Source organism: Taeniopygia guttata, chromosome 11, assembly GCF_048771995.1.
Source record: "Taeniopygia guttata chromosome 11, bTaeGut7.mat, whole genome shotgun sequence".
Classification (NCBI taxonomy): domain Eukaryota; kingdom Metazoa; phylum Chordata; class Aves; order Passeriformes; family Estrildidae; genus Taeniopygia; species Taeniopygia guttata.
In genome coordinates this window covers 19,283,640-19,307,593 of record NC_133036.1, presented here as the reverse complement: position 1 = coordinate 19,307,593, position 23,954 = coordinate 19,283,640, and the positions used below count along the sequence as shown (strand labels likewise).

At 46.3% G+C, this 23,954-nt stretch overlaps 1 protein-coding gene across 5 annotated transcripts in view; it reads left to right on the top strand.

Moving 5' to 3' along the window:
* The window catches only part of WTIP (WT1 interacting protein), an 84,306-nt gene that overhangs the window by 49,434 nt on the left and 10,918 nt on the right, over window positions 1-23,954 (top strand). For 3 of the 5 annotated variants that reach the window (XM_002188653.7, XM_072934560.1, XM_030282276.4), the window contains exons 3-4: window positions 9,946-10,013; window positions 22,536-22,598. In XM_002188653.7, the coding sequence (XP_002188689.4) occupies window positions 9,946-10,013; window positions 22,536-22,598 (131 nt within the window). Of the gene's footprint in view, window positions 1-9,945; window positions 10,018-22,535; window positions 23,877-23,954 lie in introns of those variants that run through there. The other 2 variants (XR_012057833.1, XM_072934559.1) reach the window with 2 other exon arrangements.

Sequence of the window (23,954 nt, the reverse complement as noted above, 5' to 3'; positions counted from 1 at the left end):
GAAACATTAAATTGTTTTTAAACAATTTGTTTAAACACTTGGAGCTTTATTTTACATTTCTTGTGTTGCCACTTGCTGGCTTATCAATATATTTTAACACATATGTTAATATATAGACCCAAAGTAGCTGTTAGATCAATGAAGATAGTTGTATTTCTGATTTTAAATATATACTTGGCTTATGTTTTTGCAAACCTTTTTTCAGCATAAGTTCTTCTGTTAGAGCTCTGTGGAAATAATTTATGTGTTAACCCTGAAATTGATGGGTGGTATGGGATAGAATAAATATATAAGTGGGAGAGAAAGGAAACATCTGCCAATTTAAACTTTAGCAAATTATATGGAAGCTTGGAAGTATCTGCTAAGTTTATAATACAGTCTGCACAGGAACGCCGTGCCAGAGTGCCAGAGGTCAGAGAGCTTCTTGTCCCTGCAGCTTTAAGCAACCCTTCAGTTAAATAACCTGACCGAAGAGTAGGAGGAGACAGAAAGGAAGAGAGAATTCCACACTAGAGTAAACATGGCATGGAGATTATGGATGCCCTGCCAAGAAAGGTGGGTTTTTCAGCAAGGTAACAAAAGATATTAGCTATCTATCTGCATAATCCTGCTGGAGGCATGCAGCCACGTTGGGGCAGAAATGTGCCCTGCAAAGTTCAGCAATGTGCCCTCCACACCTCAGCAATGTGCCCTCCGTGTCCTCAGCACCTGCTGGGGGTGCAGTGCAGGATGCAGGGTTGGATGCAGTAGAGGGGTGCAGTGCAGGATGCAGCAGAGGAAGGGTGCAGTGCAGGATGCAGGGTTGGATGCAGCAGAGGAGGGGTGCAGTGCAGGATGCAGGGTTGGATGCAGCAGAGGAAAGGTGCAGTGCAGGATGCAGGGTTGGATGCAGCTGAGGAGCACCCACCAGGTACAGAGGTGTTCCCTTCCGTGCCATGGCTGCCAGGGGCCAAAGTCCCAGGGAAGAAAATGAAGTTTTTCACTTTGACATGGTGTCAGGTTGAGGTAAAGTGCAGAGGAGAGTCTGGGCTTCACCTGGTGCTGCAGGCATGTCAGAATGCTGCAGTGCTGTGCTTTGCCGGGGCTGCAGCACACTGGGCAGAGGTGCAGGCGGGGCAGGGGCTGCTCCTCCGGGAGAGGTGGCAGGAGGGAGATGATACTTGTATTGCACCAGAGTGTAATACCAGAGTAAGAGCTGGGCACTGGTAATTGGGAGGAAAAATAGTTAACTACCATATGCCTCCCCGGGGCAGAGCGAGGAAATGGAGAGCCAGAATGAATGCTGACTTTGTAGCCATGGTTAATTCGCACTGAAAAGCTCAGTTTTGGTGTACAGACATGAATTAGTATAGGAACTTAAACTAGAGAATAGTTTCCAATTATTAATTTGAAAATAATTTATTTAAAATTATAATTTAAACTATAGTTTTAATCATTTTTATGCATTTTCCACATCAAAATTACTTAAAATCGAATCTCCTAATCTCTTTAAAGTGTTTGTTCATATCTTGCTATGTCCGCCTACCTGATGATAATATTTTATTAGAAATTGTTCACAGACTCTGAATACTCTTTCCTGAAAGAACCTATGTAAAGGGAGAAAACAATACACATCCTGTACTCCACCTTCATAGGCCTCCAACATACGATGCCACCTTTTGTTTGCAAGAGTTTAAATTTCAAATAAAATCCCAGCATTCTTTTGAAAAAAAGGAAAGGGCCTCTCCCCTGCTTAGATTGTCAAATCCCAGACTAGCCTGGAATTGAATAGGCCAAGTCAGTGACCTCAGGCAGAAAGAATGTTGGTTATTTACGTAGGGCTTCTGCTATTTTAGCAGCAAACCTTTTCTTCTGAAAGGACAATGTATACTGTTTTGTGTTTATGGCCGAGTAAAAAGCTTGTACATTTGAGATTTGCATCGTAATAGCCTTGTAACTCAATATACAGCATCCTCAAAAATAGCAGTGCAAGGCTCTGTTTTGTCTTAGCCAGTGCAGGTCTTTAGAGGCTTTTACAAAAGTTCTCTGAAAAACCGACCTTAAGATTCAGCTGCTTATACGTTTGCTTTGGTGGCTTTTTTTTTTTTTCTTCTTCTTTCCCTGGAGTTTTGCTTTTTTTCAAAACCTAAAATTACACGCAGTTTCTTTAGGAGCTATCAGGTCAGTGCTCAAAATATTTTGATGCATCTCAAGCTAAGCTGTGCCTGCAGCTTGAAACCAGGAAAACGTGTGAGTGTGTGTGTGTGCAGTCCAGACACTGAGCATTTTTCCTCAAATAATGGGAGATCTTTACAGGCATTCTGGCCTGGTGGATGAGCCTGCAATTCCAAATGGTTTTTAAAGTGTGCCGTTCTCAATAGATTGTAACCATGAGGAGCTATTGTGTGAGTAAAGCACACATTTATGATCCAATCCTGCATTCCTTAAAGTCAATGGGAGTCTGAGCGTGAAAGGAATGCAGGATTGGGTCCTGGAACAGGGGAGCAAAACTGTGTGCCAGATTGCTTTGAAAAGAATACAGCACATCCACAGTAGCCACTTTTTAGTGTTTCAGATTTCAAACGACTGGAGTCTGTGAAAAGTGGCTTCTGCCAACATGCAATATCTTCTATTCAAAGGAATTTGGCATTGATTGTTTTCTTCCCCTATCTTAAAACCCCTGAAAACCCTAGAAATTCACCCCTTCTTTCACAAAGCCTGAGCACTGTGAGGAGGGGAGGGGGCCTTGGCAGTGGGGGGATGGAAATCTCTCCAAGCCCAGGGGCTGGGCTGGAGCTCAGTCCCCTCCTGGCACCCTGACTGTGGTGGCAGCTTCATCACAGGACCCCGGCACGGAGAGCTTGTGCTTCGTGCCTTTGTGTGAGTCCACTCTAGGAGACCGAGGAGAAAAATTTAATTAACAGTAATTGAGAGGCTAAAGCAGCCTGGGTTTGCCCCGCTCGCAATGGGTGGAGTGGCACAAAGCCTGTGGAAAGAAACCTCTGTGCAGAGAGGCAGTGTAAGCCAGAGGGAGGGATGGGGAACTGCAGGCCCAAACTCACACGTGAGTAGAGGAATGGTAACAAATAAAGAAAAAGTATTAGAAGCTTTTGTTTTCTTTTGGCACATCTTCAATTCCTAGGCAGGCAAACCTCCTTTACTGATTCAAAGGAAACAACTCTCCTGGGTGAAATTCTGCTCCTGTTTCAGCCAGAGGTGTCTGGGCAGAGGAGGTAGCAGGGGTGGCTTGTTATTACTTAATGTTTTCAATTATTTATTGTTTTTGTAAAACTTGGTATTTCTCTTGAAGTTTCACCTCCTGGACTCATCTGGTGACTTAAAATTTAGCTTCCACTGTTCATAAATGTAGCTGTCCAACCTAGAGGTTTGCGGAGAGCTGGTTTGGGTTCTGGAGGTTTCACTTGCCCTTCAGCTTTTGCGTTCTGTGTATCCCAGTTCCTCAGTCCTCAGGTGGTGTCACACAGGTGAGAGGGACAGTCCCTGCTTGCATGCCAAGAGCACAGCAGCGTGTGCCAGAGGCTGGTGGGCAGTGGTTCCCATTGTGATGCTGCTCTGGGCAGGACCTTTGGGAGGACCCTGGGCTGGAAAAGTGTCTTTGGGAGTGTGGGCAGCCCTGGGTGCACCACAGAGCAGCTCAGAATCCAAGCGGCCCCAGACCAAGAGCCAGGGAGTTTTGCAAAAGAAAAGCCAGGTTTGGCCTGGTTAAAGTTTACATTTCACTGAGCAGTGATGAAGAGTGTGTCGAGGTGGGCAGTGGGAAGGCAGAAGCATTTGCTCAGCTCAAGCCACCTTGTGTCTGGTTCCACTAGCATGGGGCTTTGGGCAATACTGGAATTTTCCTTCACCGTTAAGGCAGCTGGGAAATATTTGAGCAAATGTTGTGTATTAATACTGTGTGTGTGTGTGTGTGTGTGTCTGTGTGTGTGTCTGTGTCTCTGTGTGTGTGTGTGTGTGTGTGTGTGTGTGTGTGTGTGTGTGTGTGTGTGTTTACACTGTAATCTGAAGGCTTTGGGAGGCTGTCACTCCAGGTGCTGGGATGAGACAAGTCCTGGTGCTGGTGTCACATCAGTCACTGCAGAGATGGTGTCTGAAGCAGTTAACAAGCAATTAGGTCCATGTTTAATATTGCTAACTAAAACAGGCACAGTTCTTTGGTCAGCCAGGCATGAAGAGCTCGGGCTGCCATGCTCAGGAAGCTGGGCAAGTCATGGACCAGAGCTCCCAGAGCAGAGATGTCACTGCGTGTCCCCATCAGCCTTAGCACTGACAGTTCATTAAATAGGAAGGAGGAAGAATCTCAAGGAGAGAAGCAATTTTTTTTTCCTTCAGAAAGAGCTGTTAGAGAAGGATGCTGTGAATCTGTCTTGCTGCTGTGAGACAAGTCAGGAGCTCCTGGGTGTCCCTTGGCCAGCAGGAGCAGGGCATGGCCATGCTGGAGGCTCTGGCAGGGCCCTGGTGCTGTGCAGGGCAGGGACAGAAACCTGCCTGGTCCTGCAGCTGCCTGTGGCCTGCGCCCCTCACTGCCTGCACCTCCTCCGTGCTGCACAGCCCTGTCCCCAGCCAAAGGAATGGCAGCCTCTGAAGTGATATTCCACAGTGTTAACTGGGGCTGTTCAGACTGTTAATTAGCTCTGCTTTATTAACGAACTTCTTATCTTTAGCAGTGATACCTACAACTGAACTCTTGCATTGCACTCCATATGGGAAGGTTTAATTACATTTTGTGGCTAAAATATATTATCCTTGTTCCACACAGCTGTGACATCAGAAATAACAGGACATTATTAGTCACTTCACTCTTTGTCCCCTCTAACACTGAGACTTTCCCACATGAAGTTAAAAGAGGAGCATCACTGTTGAGAACACCACGGGAGGGGTGCTGGTGGTGAGGGGGTGCTCTGCTGTGGGTTTTTCTGCACGCTGCTGTTCTCTGGGATGCACCAGGCATTATCTGGGAGGCAGGGCTGGGGCTGCAGCATTCCCATGATGTCAGAGGGGAGCTGTTTGTGTTTGAGTAGCGTCAGGCATGGAGACAATGCAAGCTTCTCACATGAACTTGCTTACTCTACAGTACTACTAAATCATGATTTCCAAAGGGTTGTGTGTTTTCAATCATCAAAGTACTTAAAATATTATAATAATGCTTGGCACTTTTCAACTTCAAAGCATGCTGCAAACAGTAATTAGGTCTAATAACCCTGCTGTGACAGTGAAACATTCCTATCTCTGTCTTACAGCAGCGAGGGGGTGTCAGCCCCTGATCCAGTTGCATCCATGCTGTGTCAGACAGGAGATCTTCCACTGAAGGCTGGGATTGATAAACTGACCTCCCCACAGGCAAATATTCACCAGGGAGGGCTCAGAAGATGCTTTCCAGGCTAGAGGGGAGGGGGCAGGACACTTCAGTGCTCTTTTGGGCCGTGTCCCCAAGACTGTAAAACCTGGGCTCATTCACATTTTGTTCCATGGGGTCCTGGAGCAGCATTTGAGACAGCATTGGAAAAAAGCTTTTATTCTGTCTTGGCTTCCTGGCTGGTGTGTTTTCACCACCCAGCAAAGCCTTGTGGAGACTGGAGAGAATACTTGCGGACAGCCTGTGTCAACTGGGGGTCATTTTTCCTTTTGCAAGCTGTGTTTTGAGTTGTTCCTTTGATAACGGAGCAGCTCTCCCGTTCCTTCCTTTTAGTTTATGACATGTAGGAGATAAAAATTGTGCAGGAAGTAATCAATACATTTAAATAACAGAGACTTATAAACTGGTTAAATGTCCAAACCACTGTTTAACACTTAGAGACGGTTCTGCTTTAAATTTTTTAAGAGTTCCACAAACGTGCATTCTTTTGTATGTTTGTCATATTGGTTGCAATCACCAGTTGTGATCACTCCTTGGGATAATTTCTAGCTTTCATTTAATTATCTGCTAGATTATCTGGTGAATGTTTGCACTGTTTGCTGGAGTGTTTGTGAGGTCTCTGCCTCCCACCCGAGGTGGTGGAACTCCCTCGCCTGCTGCAAGGTGGGGTGTCAGGAAATGAAGGTACCTGTTTGTCACTGGCAGTGCCAAAGCTTGTTTCCTCTGGGAGAACACTGCTGAAGAGCACTCGGGGGAGAAAGGGCTTCTCCCCAAAGCTGCTGCTGCTGTCAGGAGCTGCCCACAGCCGGTGGCTCCCCCTGTGCATTCCCTGTTCTGCTGCTGCAAACTGGTCTGACAGGGCGGCACAAGGTGGGAATCCAGCAGGAGGAGCGGGGTTTGTGAAACCCACACCCCCGAGCCAGGCTGCTCACTGTTATTGTAATGAGCCTCAGCAAGTTGCATCACGTTTTGTCAGAAGCTCCTGACTTTTTTTGTTTCAATATTATGAAAGCAAATAGTAACCAGGCTTGGCTAGACGCAGTCACTCAAAGGAAAGCCAAGCAGCAGGGCCTGTGTGCCACGGGCAGGGTGATGTTACCTTCCCTGGCTGGCCAGGTGCTCGGCTCAGCCGGCTAAAGGAACATCAGGGGGGTTTAACTCCTCATTTCTGCCTAATTGACACTAACAGATTACAGCTACACAGAACAGGCTGGTGCTCTGCAGGTCCCTGAGTTGCTCCAGGACCTTGAGAGCTGAAGCCCCCTTGTCCAGCACCTGGAGCTCAGGGCAGGCATCCCAACATCCCAACATCCCAGCATCCCAGCATCCCAGCATCCCAACATCCCAGCATCCCAACATCCCAACATCCCAGCATCCCAACATCCCAGCATCCCAACATCCCAACATCCCAGCATCCCAACATCCCAGCATCCCAACATCCCAACATCCCAGCATCCCAACATCCCAACATCCCAGCATCCCAGCATCCCAACATCCCAGCATCCCAGCATCCCAGCATCCCAACATCCCAGCATCCCAACATCCCAGCATCCCAACATCCCAGCATCCCAACATCCCAGCATCCCAACATCCCAGCATCCCAGCATCCCAACATCCCAACATCCCAACATCCCAGCATCCCAGCATCCCAGCATCCCAACATCCCAACATCCCAACATCCCAACATCCCAACATCCCAACATCCCAACATCCCAACATCCCAGCATGCCAACATCGAGGTGTTCCACCCACCCTGCTGCCCACCAGCACTGCTCTCCTCGGGATTCCTGCCTCCCTGGCTGCAATTGTCTGCCCTTCCCTCCTGACTGCAGTCTGCACATTATGCCCAGGCACTCTCAGGGTGGTGTTTGACCATGTTCAGTGCTGTCATTTAGTCAGCCCTTCTGGAGGGCAGTGGAATGTACATTTTTGCCTTTATTTCTAAAATGCAGAATGTAGAAGTAGAAGTCAATCTAGGTATTCATGGTTGTTTGAGTGATAACTTGCTGTTTCTTGTTTATGAGATAATTGTTGTACAGTCCCTGAATGAAACTCTTCTAAGGTAAAAGGCCTGTCAATCTTATTAATCATTGTTAGTAATAGTCATTATCATGTGAGCAAGCTGCTTGGCTACTTTATGAGTTTAGGCAGGTCAGTTCCCTAATAGATGTTTTGGGTTTTTTCAGCTGAAAAATGGGGGAAATGGTATTTTCCCTCAGTTTTGAAAGGTGGTGTGCTGGGAGTGCAGTGTGGTGCAGAGGTGGCGGGTGTAGGGCAGGGAGAGCAGCTCCGTGTGCTGGGCAGGGGGGCTGGCAGGGCAGGGGTGCCACCAGTGCAGGGCTGATGGGGACACTGACAGTGGGGCAGGCACAGGGCAGGCAGCTGCCAGGTGCAGTGACACCTGAGCTGTCTGAGAGGCCTTCCAGAACACTGGCTTTGCCTTGTTGGTTTGGTTCAGAGGCTTCCCACTCCATCCCAGTCCAGGAAAGCGCTGACTCCACTGGCTCCGTGCTGTGCCAAGGAAAGAACAGGACCAGGATTTGTGCCGTTCCTATGAACCTCAGCAGGCTGAGCTACAGAGTGGGAGCTACTCCTGCCCCTCCTGCAGTGCCTCTGCACGTTGCTCTTGTGCAGAGATCCTCCAGCAGCCGGCGCTGGGATTTGTCCTGGGTGAGCTCTGCTGCTTCCTCAGCACGGTGCTGTGTGCTGGGTCATGGCAGCGCTCCTTCCCCTGCCACAAACACCCAGCTGAGCTGCACCAGCACATCAAGGCAGCTCCCTGCTCTGTGGGGACATTTCATCTCCACCAACTGAACACACATTGTGTGCCAAGCCTGGATCTGACAGAGACAACAAGTCCTTTACAAAGTCATTCTGGCCTCTTTCCTTTTTTCCTTTCGTTCCATGTACTTTACCTTTCCCTAGAGAAGTTTACAAACAGCTTTAACAAGCAGCAGGGAAGATGTAGATGTGGTTGCTCCTTTAACAGTTGAGAGAGGCCCCAAGGTCCCCTGTCTGCTGTCCCTGTGCCTTGTTCAGGGATGGCCCAGTTTTATTTACGTAAGACTCTCAGAGGGGATGAGCATGTTGCCCATGTCACGAGGGTCTTGGTCCCTTCCAGAGCCACTGGGCAGCTGAAAAGACAAACAAGAGCTGACTCCACCTACCAGCAGTATGGAGACAGCAGCCTGTGAGATCGACAGCCCAAGAATGTGCACACAAAAGAAGCATTTCCCCCAGCCACGACAGTAAAACCACCAGACAACCACATGCAGCATGTGATTTCCCAAAAGCATCAGCCCAGATCCCAACTCCTTTGTGCCACACACTGTTTCCCAGGATCACATCACAGTGACAATGTGTAAAAGGCACTTTCAAGCACTGAAAATTAATCATATTTTCCTCAACATTGTTTATGGAAACCTTGGAGAGCACTCTGCCCCTCCAAGCTGGCTCAGCTTGCCGGCCCTGGGTGTCAAAACACTCCATAGAGATGGGTGATGTTCCTGGTGGAGCTGCAGGAGACTCCAGGCTGATTCCATGGAGTGAAGCTCTGGCAGTGCCCTGTGATTCCTCTTGCCCTCTCCCCTGCCCGGTGTGGCTGCTGGCACAGCCCAAGGCCGCTGCTGCCCATCAGGGGCTGCTGAGAGCTCCCACACACCGGGAGCTTTGGCCAGTGGGGCCTGGCAGAGTGGGAATGAGCTGAGTTGGGATGAGTGTGGTTTCCCCTCTCCCTCTCTGGTTTTACACTGGTGAAGCAGCACTGCTTTCAGCAGAGCAGTTCTGGTGTAAGACAGCTCTGATCTGCTGTATCTACAAACTGATAGTGCTTGATAGTTCCTGAATTCCTGGTTTGAATCCTTTCTCCCGGGACTCTCTGTTGTGTGCTGTGCATGTCTCCACTGTAAAGGGAGCCATCAGTTAATGACTGTCACAGGCTTTATCAGTCAAAGGCAGCCATCAGTTAATGACTATCACAGGCTTTGTCAGTGAGTTCCACACGGGCTAATGAAATGGCAAATGTCAAAACTTGAATACAAAATCTCTTGTTTTCTGTGTGATTTTACTGCCCTTCACTCTGTCATGTATGCCTTGTTCTGCTTTAGTGTCGCAGGGAACTGCTGTGGCGTTGATTATTAATATTTTTGAGGGTAGGAACATCCATATGCAGTATCTTTTATTTTTCTCCTTTGGAGACAACTGCTGCTGCTGTTGATTGCAGTGGATGTGAGCCTGCTGGGATTTTACCTGCCAAGAAAATTGTCTCAATTTGCAAAGGAGCCTTTTTCCCAAAGTCAGTTTTGAGCTTATATTGCAAGTTTTTCAGGAATTGTTATCAGCTGGGTTCCATAACCTGCACTTAAAGGTAACATTTAGTAGGTACCAACATTTAGCTGGTACTGGATTTGGTAAGGGCAGACAGAGCCAAGAGCCTGACCCTCAGCCCTGGCTCTGGATGGGCCCTCCAGGGAAGAGGGGGGTCAGGAACAGACCCCACAGGCAGGTACAGGAGGTGTGCTTTTCGCTTTGCCTGCTGAACAACTGCGCTTGGGGATGAAGAACAAAATTCTGATGGTCCTGTGTTTCAACAGGGAGAAGACTACGAGGAAAAGCATTCTACAATGTCAATGGCAAGGTGTACTGTGAAGAAGACTTCCTAGTAAGTAAGATTTCAGGCTTTTCTCTTTTTTTTAATCTTTCTAAAGCAAATTGTTCTTTTATGTTGGCTTGTTGCTTTGAGAGACAGTTGATGATGCAGGGCCTCCTGGCAGCGGTGGAATGGGGAAGCATTTGCCACTGACTCCCTGGTTTGAAGTGGTGGCTGTAAAACCAAGTACGTAACTGTCCATAAGCCATCACAAAGTGTAAATTATGAGAATAAATACTGGAGCTGCTCAAGTTTGGGACTTGAATTGCAGCCACAGAGACTTTCCTGCCAAGGCTGAGCTCGGAGTCAAACATCTGGGGAATACCAATCATAACAGGAGGGAGACGTTTGTGCCGGGAGCACGTCGGGGCTGTGCACAAAGTTGCTTTGTTGAGGCACAGTTTAATCACAGCTCTGCTCACGGGGCTCTGGGGCTGACTTGTGATTAGCTGGGAGCTGCTGACCATGGAGGGGCAACTCAGGTTCTCTCCCTGCTCACAGGGCCTTTGTAAATGCTTTCCTTTAATGGAGACTAAGTCAGGAAAGGAAAAATGAAGCCTGTTGCTGAGCTGTGTTGTTCCAAAAATAAAATATTCATGCAATTAAGGGTGAGAATTGTGCAGTGCACCACAAATGATTTGGTAAGTGCAGACCATTTAAAATTAAGATTAAGGATGGCATGGCTGGGAATTGCAATTAGAGAGCAATGATATATTTTAGCTTAGAGGAAGATGAATTGGACAATCAGTGTGGTGAATTTATGCCACCTTATTTGTTGAAATACCATTAATTTAGAAGCTTGGGTCTTCTAGAACAACTTTCCATTTCTAATGAATATATAATCATGCTGTTTGCAAAGGAATTATTAGAAGTATATCCCACAACAAAATTGTTACTGGCACTTCAAAGTGCACAAATGCATTTCTCACAAATGCAGTCTATAAAAAAAATCATGGAAATTCCTAAAAAATAAGCTATATTTGCCTTCATGTGTTACGCTTTTACTGTGAGCTGGAGCCTGTTGGAAAAGAAACCAGAATGTGTTTTGTGCAGAAAATAAGCATCTTGTTATAATTTGTTGTTGTTTTGCTTGCATTCTGGAGAGAAAATTTTTTTTTTCTTCCTTGCTTTTTTCAGCTCTTTCTTTACTGTGTTTCTGCAGATGCACAGGGAGATGGAGAGAGATGGAGTGTGAGAGGGAGGGGCTCAAACCTTTGAGATTTTTCATTTGAACTGTGTTGGAATGTACTTTCCCCATGATCAAAACCTTTCATCCAGACTTAATGACATGATTGTTGTTACTAGCTTGTAATTTCAGCCTAAACACAAGAATTTAAATCTAAAAATCTTAATCTTTTGGAGAACATTCAGTTTTCATGGGGTGACTCTTTAGTTCAGGCATGTTCTATAGTGGGTTTCTGAAGGAAGATACTAGCAAAGATTTTCCCAGGAAAATGGGAGATTAAGGACCTGATAGGAATAAACTTTCTGCAAGTTAGGGAACTGTTGGGACATTTAGGGCACAGATTTTAAAGCCCAGACTTTCCACAGGTGTGTTTTAGCAGATTCCCAGTAGCAGAGGGATGGGGGAGAAGCAGATGAAGGGACACTGTGTAAGTCAGTGAAGAAACCAAATTCTGACAAGATCCCTGCTTGTGGTAATCCTGCTGCTTCTCAGGAAGTGACTGCATCTTCTCTCAGCTCTCCTGAGCAAACATCATAGCAAGAATCCTAGGAATTGTATGGTATCACTAATGAAATCAAACAACCTTGCCTATTTCAGCATTCTGTGAACAGGGAAAGCACAAAGCTTTTCTCAAAGTTGAAAGGAAACAGGGTGCAAAATAGCCATTAAAGAGGAAATTATTGTAACTACTTCATTTTCCCAGGTCTTCCTCTTGAACACTGAGAAGCCCAATCCTTTCTAAGAAGAGGCATTTTCAGTCCAAAGCAGAAAATGAAACGCCTTTTCTGTATAACTGCTAATTTCGGTCTCTGCCATGACTCCAGCTCTTTACTGCAGCCCCATTACAGTGCAGCAGGGCTCCCTGCTGACACCATGGTGGTGGAATGTTAGGGAAGTTAAGGCAAGGGGATAAGAAAAAGATTATTTCAGTTTGGGAATGTAAACAGATACAGTCTAACTGCATTATAATTGTATTGCTGCTAAGAAAACGCAGCTTGCCGTGGGAGTCCTTCCTCCTTCTTGGCTTTTGTTTGTCTGGGAATTGATCAGGAGAGTTGGATGCTCCTGTTGGCTCAGGAGCAGGGTCACAGCTCTGTGGACTTGCAGCCCCTCAGCCCGTGCCCAGGTTATTTCAAACATGGAGCAGCTTCAGCAGGTGTGGCAGGAGGTGCAGTGCTGTGCCACTGGGGCACTGCTGACAGCCAGGTGGGCACGGGCTGTGTGTGCCTCAGATCCTTCCAGGGACTCCCAGGGCCGGGCTGAGAGCTCGATGTTCCCTGCTCACAGTGCCACTGAGGGGCCTGAATGAGCCCCTCATGTGCCTTCCAGCAAGGAGGATCCCTTGATAGAGGGAAAGCTGCTGTCCTGTCAATGGGGGACAGAGGTGGTGGCACCTGGAGGAGAGCCTGTCCCCTTCCCAGGGAGGCTGCCATTCCTGCAGAGCTCTGTCCACCTCCACTGCTGCCTCTGTTTATCCCATTCATTTGCTGCAGGTACTTTTTCCCTGTCATCCCTGGAGGCACACTTGGGAATGTCCTGCAGGCCAGGCCAGGCAGGACACAGTGATTTTGGGGCTGCAGTGAGTAGCCCCTGAACAGTGATGGGCAGAAAAGCCGAACGAATGCAGAAAATGATAGTGAAAAGTGGATATTATTTATGGGTTCTCCCTATTGTAGCTGCTAGAAATATTGAACATCCCATAGATGTCAGTATTTTATTTCTCCTGCAGTACCACATTTTGCTGTGCCAGACCAGCTCCTGCTGGAGCAGTCTCCAGAGCTGCAGCCACTGGTTCAGATGGTTCTTTAACTACCACTCACTCGCAACAGTTCAGCTCTTCCACTCAATCACAGGTGGTATGTGGAATTCACTGCAGTGTCACGTGTGCTCCCTGAAGCCAAGACCTTGAAAAAACCTGTTCTCTGATCCTTTCAGATGTGTGGCTCCTGGATGAGCCCTCCCTGGCTAAAGTGTCCCCCTTGAGGTCCAGCCAGTGCTGGGTCCAGCTGCTCCAGGGGTCTCTTCCATTTGCACTCTGGCTGGGAGTTCCTGTGCAGGTGGCATTTGAGCAGAGCACAGTTGTCACTTGAAGCACAGCAAATGCCTGAGAGCTTTGGCTACTGAGGGCTTCCAAAAAAATCAGTTTGTAAAAGTGTGGCATGAGGAGCTGCTGGCATCAAACTTTCCAAATCTGCCCCTTTTTTGGAAAAATGCTTTTGATTTGTGGCCACAGGTGGTGGGTGAGCTGATGCTGGTGCTCCTGGTGAGCACTGTGAGGCTGCCCCAGGACACCCCACACTGCCCCTGCGAGGGCCACAGGGTGCATCCTCCTGGCAGAGAGTTTTCCCACATTTGCTCTTACTGAGGGCACAGTCTCCACACCAGGTGGCTTATTCTACTCTTTCTTTGCAGGGAAGAAGTGCCAGAAGTTTATTGCCCGGCTTGTGCAGTTGTAGGTGGGCAAGGGATGCCACAGTGCTGCCTTCTGTGGGGCTGGGAATGGATGGCTGGGATTCCCCTGCACCTGGAGGGGGTGGAATACTTCTGCTTCCCGGGTTATTCTTGTCAGCCTCCTGCTTCCAGCCCTGATTAGCTGCACATTCTCTCAGTGCTTAAAGCCTTATTGGCTAATTGAATGAAGTGAATGAATCAGATTAAGAAAAATAAATACACAGATAATTCTACTCCTGCCTAAGAGATTGCCTGGTCTGTGCCATTTCCAGTAGGATACTGCATGTGTGAGGAGCAAAAAGAACAAACACAACCCCCCACACTTTACATTGCTTTGCTTTAGCTCTAGGGAGCATCCAGTTAGTCTTTAAATGCCACCTTAAAGTAACAAGTCCAGCAGTATCCAAGTCTTGCCCCAGCCCTGTTAGGAGCTGTTATTTCATGAAAGGAAATAAAACAAATGACAGTTTAATCCTTTCCTGAAAGCTCTTTGGACACAGATGGCTAACTAGCCATAACAGAGACGCTGTTCCTGGTGAAGTGAACAAAAAATAAATGCCTTACTGTATAATAAATAATCCCAGTCAGATGTTCCTTTTTCATTTTGTTGATAAATTGCTGCATAATCATGGGTGAAAGAAAAATAATTTAAATTTGTCTTTCTTTTTCTATGCTTAAATATCATGTAAAGAAATCTTTTTTTAAATACTGTTTTGCTTGGCAAACAACACTTTAAAGATGTCACCAAAGCAGCCTGAATCTTAGATCTACTATCTATCTCTTTTCTTTTTTTTCTCTTTTTGATAGGCTTTCCCTTCTTCTCTTGAGGTAATGAATATTATTGAGTGGGGGTCCAGTAGAGGTTAAGAAATGAGAGAATTTCCCTCGAGGGAGGAGATGAGAGGGAAAATGAACCTCGTGAGAGATGTTAGTTACATTGCTTAATGCACTATTGGAAGAGGCTCAGATGCTCTGGAAATAACCTATTACAGACACCACAGGCTGCAGTGCATTGCAGTAAGGTCATCTGAAACTTCCCCTTTTAAGATTTTCTAGTTCACTCACTGTCTTAAAACTTTGCCAAATTTATTAATTTAGGCTGAACTTCTTCATGCTAGGTTTTTGCCTCTGGCTGACTTTGCTGTCATTAGTTGTTGAAAGTTTCATCTAGAGCTGTTCATCCATTTCAGTGAGTAAGACTGGAGGAACTCTGGCCATAAATCCTCAAAGAGAAAGGCTCTAAAAGCTTCATTTTGCACATGGCAGCCATGAGGAGATTCAGTGCATTGCAAACCTGCAAGAGCCTTTGGGTATCCTCTGCCTGCCCTCCCCGGGAGGGTGCTCAGCCCGAGAGGGCTGTGGAGGAGGAGGGCAAGAGGCCCACGGCCCCAGCAGAGCCCCTTGCAGCCCTGCAGTCTCTCTCCAGCCTTCCTTCTCCTCTCCATCCAGTCTGGTGGGGCTCTGGATCCCTTCTCCCCTGCAGCAGCCACTGGTCCCCACCTGAGCCACTTCTCTTTGCTGGGCTCTGCAATGCAGAAATTGGCTACAGAGGACATAGAGGGGCTTGTCTCATATCCACAACCATAAATGTCACAATAATACCAGAAATGCAAAAGTTACCAGGGTGTGAAAGAGCAGGAGGCAGGTGGGAAATGGAAATGCTCAGCCTTTGATGGGGAAGGGACAGGATCTCACCTCAGGAGCAGCTGAGTGATGGGCACTCGTCAGAGCAGGGCTTGCACCTTCATCTCCTGTAGCACCAAACACAGCAAGACTCTTACCCCAGCCAGGGCCCCTGAGTATGGCTGCAATGTAAATATTAATACTAATGAGGCTTTTCTTCTCAGTTTGTGCACATGCTGTTTTCCAAGCCTGGCAGTGTGGGAAATGGCCTGTTCCACTTGTTGGGGCCCTCAGAAGATAGTTTTTATTTAGTGTAATGGAAGCTGGTGTCAGCTGGAGTCAGAGGTTTGATTTTCCATCTCAGTGACTATAAATGTTTGGAAATCCCCCTTGGGAGGGAGCCCTGGGACTGGTGCATTAGTCAGAAAGCCCATTTCTGCTAAGTGAGACTCTTAGAAAAAAAGAGACTCAGTTGAAAACGTGAGTGATTGAAGTTGCAGCTTGTGTCCATTTCCTATCTAATGGGACTCCCAAAGCACATGGGGTTCCAGGTAACTGGGAGGATGTTGTATTGAGACGTGCTGTTAGAAGCCATACTCCAGTCACAGAACAGACAGACAAGGGATTTTACTGATATGTTTCAAGAATGATGGAATCAAAGCTTAGAAAGGGATTTGCTGCAATATTCCTGATGTACAGAAGCATAAGGAAGTCTGTGAGTGTTTTCAAGGTGCTGGTTGCTCTAGGTTGGGACAGAAGGTTCCAGAGGCATCACAAATGCCAAGCGTTGCTGTGCTCCCGGATGCTGCCACTGCAAACAAAGGCAGACAGTTCATAGCATGTTCCTGGCGGGGGCACGAGGGAGTGCAGTCATGTTGCTGCTTGTGTATGTCTTGCTCCAGCCCCTCCCTGCCAAAAAAATTTGAATAATTTTCTTCCTTAGTTTTCCCTAAGTTTGTAGAATGCCAGTGGTCCTGGGTTTATTTTATAAATTAATTTGACAGTAATGATGATTAATTGGGGTATTCTGAATTGAAGCACTGGGTCAAACTTGCAGATGGGCTTAAAATTCAAGTTTTGTACTGTCTAGGGATATTGGTGAAATATTAGTCTGCCTTTGCACTCTGGACTTGGATGTGAATCAGCCTGAAGAGTGTGTAGAGCTGACAATTTGGGTTTGCCCCTTATTGCAACACAATTCCAGAGTGCTGTATCCTGGATCAAGATGTCACAAGTCCATTGAAACTGGTGGCAGAAGTCTCATTGTCTTCAGGGGGCGTCTGGGTTTTCTCCCGGAGATTGACCCCAGAGGACAGAGTTTTAAAGCTGGGGCCCATAAACAACGAGAGAGGCTGAGGGTGAAGGCTGCGAGCGCCACGTGCAGGACTCGCCACAGGGGCCACACGGGGAAACAGCTGGAGTCCTGAAATATCTCAGGTTTATGGAAGAGCAATACACAGGCAGTGCCTGTGCCAGGTGATAACACAGAGAAACACAATGCGATGGAATTTCAGAGTAAGTCTGTGCTCACTAAAAGGGCGCTCAGCATCTGCTGAACTGGGTTGCAGACTGTTAAATGAGTTGGAGGAATCACTCTCTGGGACATGGCAAAGGAGACAAGGAGAGGCAACACAGGCTTTTTTCTGAGATGTATCACTACTGACTACCTTTTGTAACTCTCCCATATGTTACATTGCTGGTGGAATGTTGGAAGAGCCTGTGGTGTCCAGTTGGTTTCATGCCAGATAATCACTCCACTATTTCCTCTTGAGATGGTGGTCCAAACAGTCAGCCTATCCATTTTTCTTAATATTACATTGAAAAGTAAATTACAATAACTGAAGCACACTTAAAAGAACTAGAGCTCTTTCTAATTATGTCTTAACTCCTGCCAAACACTTGTAAGCAGACAGCATTAATTTTTTTCTATGGGAGGGTTAGAAAAAGACCCATGTAAGAAAGTGACATGTTTCCACTTTGGTAGTAAACATTGGTATTAGCTGCTGTTATGTTCTGAATTGAAATCTCTCAACAACTGTCTTGATTAAAATCCAGATAATTTTTGTTCCAGGAAGATAGGTTCTTGTGTAAACAGTTTCTTTCAGTGTATGCAGTAGATAGTAGCAGTGACAGTAAACAACCTGCAGCAGGGCACAGCCCTGTGCAGTGTGAAGTGCTTTACAGTGTGAATCAAGTCAGTAAATGTTTGGCTCTGTAACATGATGCAGAGTTAAAGCTGTTGATTCAGCCTTTTTTCCTGATCATTATCACTGTGAAGCTCCCACAGGAGTTTGTTTAAGGAAGATCTAGGTAAGAAAATAATTAGTGGCTCCTAATTAATCACACAGCAAGTAGGCTTGGTGAGTGCTCAGCCAGGGTCTCGGTAGGTACATGGCTGGTCTCTTCACAGGGGCTGTAAAATGCCTGACTGGCAGAGTTCAGGATCAGCTGAATTCCTGGCAGAATTCTGTGCATGGCCGGAGCTCTGCTACCTCTGTGCAGAGAGGATGGAGTCCCTCCTTGCCCGTCCTTGTCCTTCAAACATAACAACGTGGAAAGACAGAAGCAAGAAGGCAAACTGCTGTGTAGTGTTTCCTCAGAGACAGCAAGACATAGTGAAGCAACAGGATATATGAAAGGCTTTCAGCAGGATCAAGAGTAAAGTTCTGGACTATTTTCCTTTAGTTAACCTGTCACCTGCCACGAGGCTCCTTTATCTTTGAGCCTAAGAAGACCCCATTTTTTTCCAGTTCATTTTAATCGCTGCATTTAAATATGTATGTAAAAAACAACAACAAAACCCCATCTGTGTGAAACCAAATTTGGTATTTGCTCCCTCTCTCAATGCGATCCCATGAATTTCTTACATTGTTGTGTCTCATGTAGTAAGGGTCCCATGCAGAGAGCAAACAATACAGCAATGAGAAGACAGATGCTCTGCTAATGGGAAACCAAGGAGCAGAGAATCTGTGAGGGATTACAGGCAGCCTGGGGTTGGAATACATTATTAGCGTAGCACCCAATTCAGAAATTAGTTTTCAGAATTAAATGCCTGAAGCATTTTGGCAAAAACTCCTTATCCTCCTGCTCAGAAGCTCTTAAAGCCTAGAAGAGTAGGAGTCTCAAGGCCGAGCAGCCACGTTGGGTGACTGTGCAGTTGCTGTAGCAGTGAATTGGAGATTTTACAGCTTCATACCATTACCGGGGCAGCAGCTGCCACACCCACTGAAATGTAACCCACTGGCTCTGCTTGCACAAACCTTCAGCAGGTTTTGAACATCCTCATCAAAGGAGCAAATGGGCCTGAATGAGATTCCAGGGTCTGTTTCCAGGAGGAAGGTTTTGTTTCGTTGAGTGCATCACAGCAGGGAAGAGCAGCAGCCCCTCCTTGGGCACAGCCAGGCATGGGAGGGAGGAGCAGTGACATGTCTTTTCAAAGGCCTGACACGGCCTAAGGTAGAAAGTTTGGGTCCTGAAGCCTTTTTCAGGCACACTATTTTCTGAATGTTTTTCTTTTGAAAATCATGATGGGAACATCAAACTTTAAAAGACCCTGGTAGACAACCAAGATTTGCTACAGGACTGAGAACAGGCAGGAGAAATAGTTTCTCATAGTACTTGGTGGGATTATCCTCCGTGCATAATTGTTCATTATATGCTCAAAATTCATTGCTAATTTCTTTCATATATATTGAATATTAGGCAGAAGAGTTATAAATCCCAAGATTATCACAGGAGGATACTAACAGGCCTAAATATTCAGGACAGAAGGGGTCTTGTTTTCCTCTTACATTAAAAGAAAAGTTCAGCAGCCAAATCTTCTACTTTATTTTTACCCTTCTATTCTAATGTAATTAACATATTTCTCAGTGTTTATTTAGCTTTCCAGAGACTTATTTTATGTAAGTATCATTGAGGAGCTGAATTACAAAGTCTTGATTTGTGCATATAAAATGAGATTTTATTATCCTGGTAGAGAAGACAAGGACAAGGTAAATAAGGGAGAAAACAGTTGAGACCAGACTTAAGAAATCAGGAAAAAATAATATGCCAGCTCTTCAACTTGCACTTTGTTTTCTTTGCATCCTGGTGTACCCAGCATTGTATTCCTGAGTCTCAGAAGGGAGAGTAAAGGGAAACACTTCATTTTCAGCTTTGAATTTCAGAACTGGTCTTTTAATAACAACTTCTCTCAGTGTTTTTATGTATGCTTAAGGAGTATCTGTAATGAATATTAGGGAGAGTTCAAAATTACACTTCCCATTTGTTGTGGATTGAGTGTCCATAGACTTCTGACTGTTCCCATCCAGACTGAGATTGGTCTGTATTTACATCACTTTACTGCCCTGCCAACACAAGACTTTTTTAAAGAACCTGGCACAGAGGGAACCCTTACAGACTAAGGCTAGAATTGAGTTCCACGTTGCTTAGATCCTGAATGAAGCTGTGCCTATGAAATACCACGGGAGCAGGAACCAGAGCCAAGATTTGGCTTCTCCATGAGGGTCTTGCCTATCAGCCTGTGTCACTTGACTGCTCCACCTCAGCCTGTTTGTCATGTCTCCAGATTGGGAATGGGGGCTACTGTGCTCAAAAGCTCTTTTTACTCCTCTGACTCTGTCAGTAATAAGAAGGGCTCCGAGTCTGTGTAGCAAAACCTTCTCCTCTCTCAGTTAGCTGCTCGTGAGCTTTGGGGCACCAGAGCTTCTCCCTCCCAGCCATGCTGGGAGCCACCCCAGGAGGATTTTGGTGTGCTGAGAGACACAAAGAGGCTGTTCTGCCTTGTCTGCAGTCTGGAGCAAGTCACAACTCCTCTCCCATTGCACACACAAGATCTGTGAGGGTTGTTAATAATCGAGTGCTTCAAAGACAGACGTTGACAATTTTAATTAGTATTTTAAGACTTTTAAATTCTGCTTCTAAAATTCAAAGCTTAGTACAGTAGCTCTATTTGAACACTCCAAGTTAGGATCAAACAGTGTGAAGAAGCAGTTTACAGTAAGCTCCAGAAATGTTAAGAAAGTAATTTATTTGCTTTTAGCAGCCGCGTCCACAGCATTGCCATCCTGTAGAAAACAGTGCTGCTGGGCTCTGAGGCTGTTACTCTTTTCCAGCCCAAATAGATTTAAAATAAAAGCAGACCTGGATCCAAAACCCTGATCTCACTGAACCAGACCTTCAGTCTATCTGGGACTGACCCTGTGACCAGGAGAGAGAAGAGTGTAGTGGTAAAGGACAGCTCCCTGAGCCTGGGGAATATTTTGTCACTGCTGTTAGACTTACTGCCATTTTGTAAAGTCTTCTTAATGGGGTAATCCAGTTCTGGATGTGTTTGACTAATAACAATTCTCTTGTTAAAAACAAATCATGGTTTTAATTTAATAGGGTTACTTATATAAAGAGTGATTTTGTGTCAGCAAAGCCTTTCTTTCTGACAAACAGTATACTTTATGACAATCTAATTAGCAATAAATGCCATTAATCTGACCACTATGCCATTCTTTTCCGGGGGAATAAGGTCCCCTCTTAATCAATAGCTGGGTGAATGCTCCTTTGCATTCCTTATCAAATGACAGCCAGATGGTACTGGTAAATTCATTCCAGCGGGATTTTAGAATTAGCTGGATTTGTGCTGTTGTTAATCCTCTGCTGTCTGTGTCACCAGGACCTGCCCACCTGTTTCCAGTAAGCCTGGAGTTCCCAGCCCTAGGAACAGTCTAGCCAGAGGGTTACTCAGCCATGGGGCAGCCAAGAAGCATCCCAAGCAGTGAGACCTTTTTTCTGCATCAGTAAGAAAAACAAACAAGCAAATAAAAGTAGTATCCTGCAGAAATAGCCAGCTAGGACTGCCTGCCTCTGTATTTGTTCCTCAACACCCTGATCTCTTCTAGGGAGGTTTCAAAGTTTCTTAAGACTGCATGAGCTGTGTTTCTTAGGGCACAGTAAGTTTTGGGCTGTGACAGCTGCTATATCATTTACTGACTTCTGGGCCCATCAAAGTGTCTATGAGACCTTTTCCTACATAATCACTTTGTTGCATAGCAACAATAATTTTGACTCCAACCTATTGATCCAACATAGCATGTAATCCCCTCACTCTAATAAAAAAGAAAACATATGGCAGCTCCAGGCAGGGAACCACAGGCTTTTGACATGGGGGGGGACAGTTAATCCCCACTAAACCAGTGGGGAATGGAGCAAGATATACACACACTCTGTTGGGCTCAGAGTATGCATTAGATGCCTGAGCCAATTAACCTGTGTTCTGGGAGAAGTCTGGTTTACATTCATCCTCTCCTTCCCCATCTTTTATGTTCTGCAACTAAAGCACATTTCAGGTGAGCTCTGCTAGAAGAGCATCACTGTGCAACATCCCCAGGTAGGTGGGCACCCCTTCCTCAGCAGGGGGACACAGCTCTCAGCTGAGATGGGGCTGCAGAGGGTGAGGGGAAAGTTCAGCCCCTGCCAACACCAGTTTCAAACGTACTTGGCTGGAGTTCCTCAGGAAGGTGTCTCTTGTTTGTAGGCTGTGGTTTGGTAGGTCAGTCTGATAACCTGGATGGTTTTTCTATACCTCTGAACAGAGGCCTAAAAGCAGATCTTGGCATCTGAAACAGGATCTGCTTTGAGGACAGGAGCACAAAGTTAAGGTCGGGACTGCTCAGGCAGGGAACACAGAGCTTTGGTCCCAGGCAGGCAAAGCCTCTCCCCACAGCTGTGCCCTTGGCACTGCAGTGTGGGCCTGGGACCATGCTTCTGAGGTACCCACATTGTGAAGTGAGCCCAGGCTCCTGTGAGTCCACTGCTGGATTCTGCCCTGGCTGGAAGGCTTGGCATCCACAAGGCAGCTAAATCCTTCTTGGGTCTGGGTTCATTTTTCTAGCTTGCAAATAGCACTGAGTGAAATCTAGGTCCAAAGTCTGAGGTTGCTAATTTGAGCAGGATTTGGGAGATGAGTCCTCTGTTATTTAAAAAAACCACCAAAAGAGTCAACTCAAGCTAGTTTCTGCATATCAAACACAAACTTTCCATAAATTAAACTTACAATAATACTGTTACCTGGAGAATCTCAGTGGAAATATTGCAGTGGATCAGAAGGCCAGACTGGTCTCTGAACATGCTGCAAGAGCTGAGCAAAGGCTTCTGAGTCACATCTCCCAAACCTGTGTCATACACAGCACAGGCTGGAAAATAGCACAGTCTTCATCTAAAAGGTATTTCTATGGCTAGAGGAGTGGCTACTAATGATCCTTTCTTTTCTGTCATTTTAACAGTATTCGGGTTTTCAGCAAACAGCAGACAAGTGCTTTGTATGTGGACACCTCATAATGGAAATGGTAAGATACCTAAACTCCTAATGATGGGTAGCTTGGGAAGTGCACTGTGAGACATCTGCTTTTCCCTACCCAGGCTGGTATTGTGTCTTCACTGCTGTCAACACAGTTTTTGAAACTGAGGCAGTAATTAAAAATACCTTCATGCTCTGCTACTTCTATGAAGTACAGAAAGTTGGGCTTCTTTGCTACCTAAGAACATGGAAGGCTGTTATTCTGCCATTTGTAAGTTAAAATAAAGTAGAATTTTAATACTAAGGGAGAAAGTACAGCACAGCTTCGTATGAGAATATGGTAAAGGAACACGGTGGGTGTGCTCTCTAAGACAGTAGGTAACAAGAGCTCAGTCATGTGGGTGGAATCTGGGATAGAGCAGAGAGGGACATTATCAATAGTCCTGAGTTTGTCACCTGCTCTGTTACTTGCTTTGTTTACCCCTGTTGCTTGCTCCACAAGCAGTTTAAAATGCGTTATTGCCATGGGGATTTTTAGGGAGCCAGTAGTCAGAGCTACTTTTGTAATTAAAAAAAAAAAAAAAAAATCAAAGAGCTTTGGGGTTGACCAGATCCTGCTGGCATCATTTCAGTGGGTGAAAGTAAGAAGAGTTATGTGTGCTCTTCCTAAGCAGAAATTCCCAAACCAAGTGAAGTGGTTTGCACAACAAAGAAGGGCAGATCCTGTTGTGTATCTATTTTCCTCTTGCTTTAAAGTGTGCATGAACCTCAATGTGTCCAAGAGAAGTAGCTGGTGTGTTGCACACATGGAGGTTCAGTCAGAGCTGGAACAGGGACTTCACTAATGAGGATTCTGGCTCATATTCTGGCACCACTGGTTGGACAAGGATATTGTTCATTTTAGCCCAAGAGCAAATTTCTAGAGTTGTGTCATGCTGGAAGGGGGAGGGGTACCCTGACGTGCATGTTTTGAGCTGGCCCTTAATTGCAGAATCCCAGGCAAAAGTCCATAATATCTTGCTGGTGGAACTCAGTAGCTGGAAGCTTGGCAGGTGCTTGTCTGCTTCTCTCCCATCAGCAAGTGTGTTCTCACAAAAGGAAACAGCTCTGGGAGCTCCAGGAATTCAGCACTCCAATTTGGGTAATTCCAGCGTGCCTGGGAGCTCGGCTGGCCCTGCCCTGCCGTGTGCTGGCCCGGGGCAGAGCTGGGGCTCTGCAGGGCTGGAGGAGGAGCTGCCCTGTGCCCAGGCCTGGGGCTGCACAGCTGTGCCAGGCTGGCACCGCAGCACGCTCCTGCAGCAGCACCAACCCCGGCACAGGGACCAGCTGGCTCAGAGCAGCCTTGATAGTCAGTCTGACACTACTGAACCACAGGCCTTCATCAGAGAGGGGGAAAAGGTTAAAT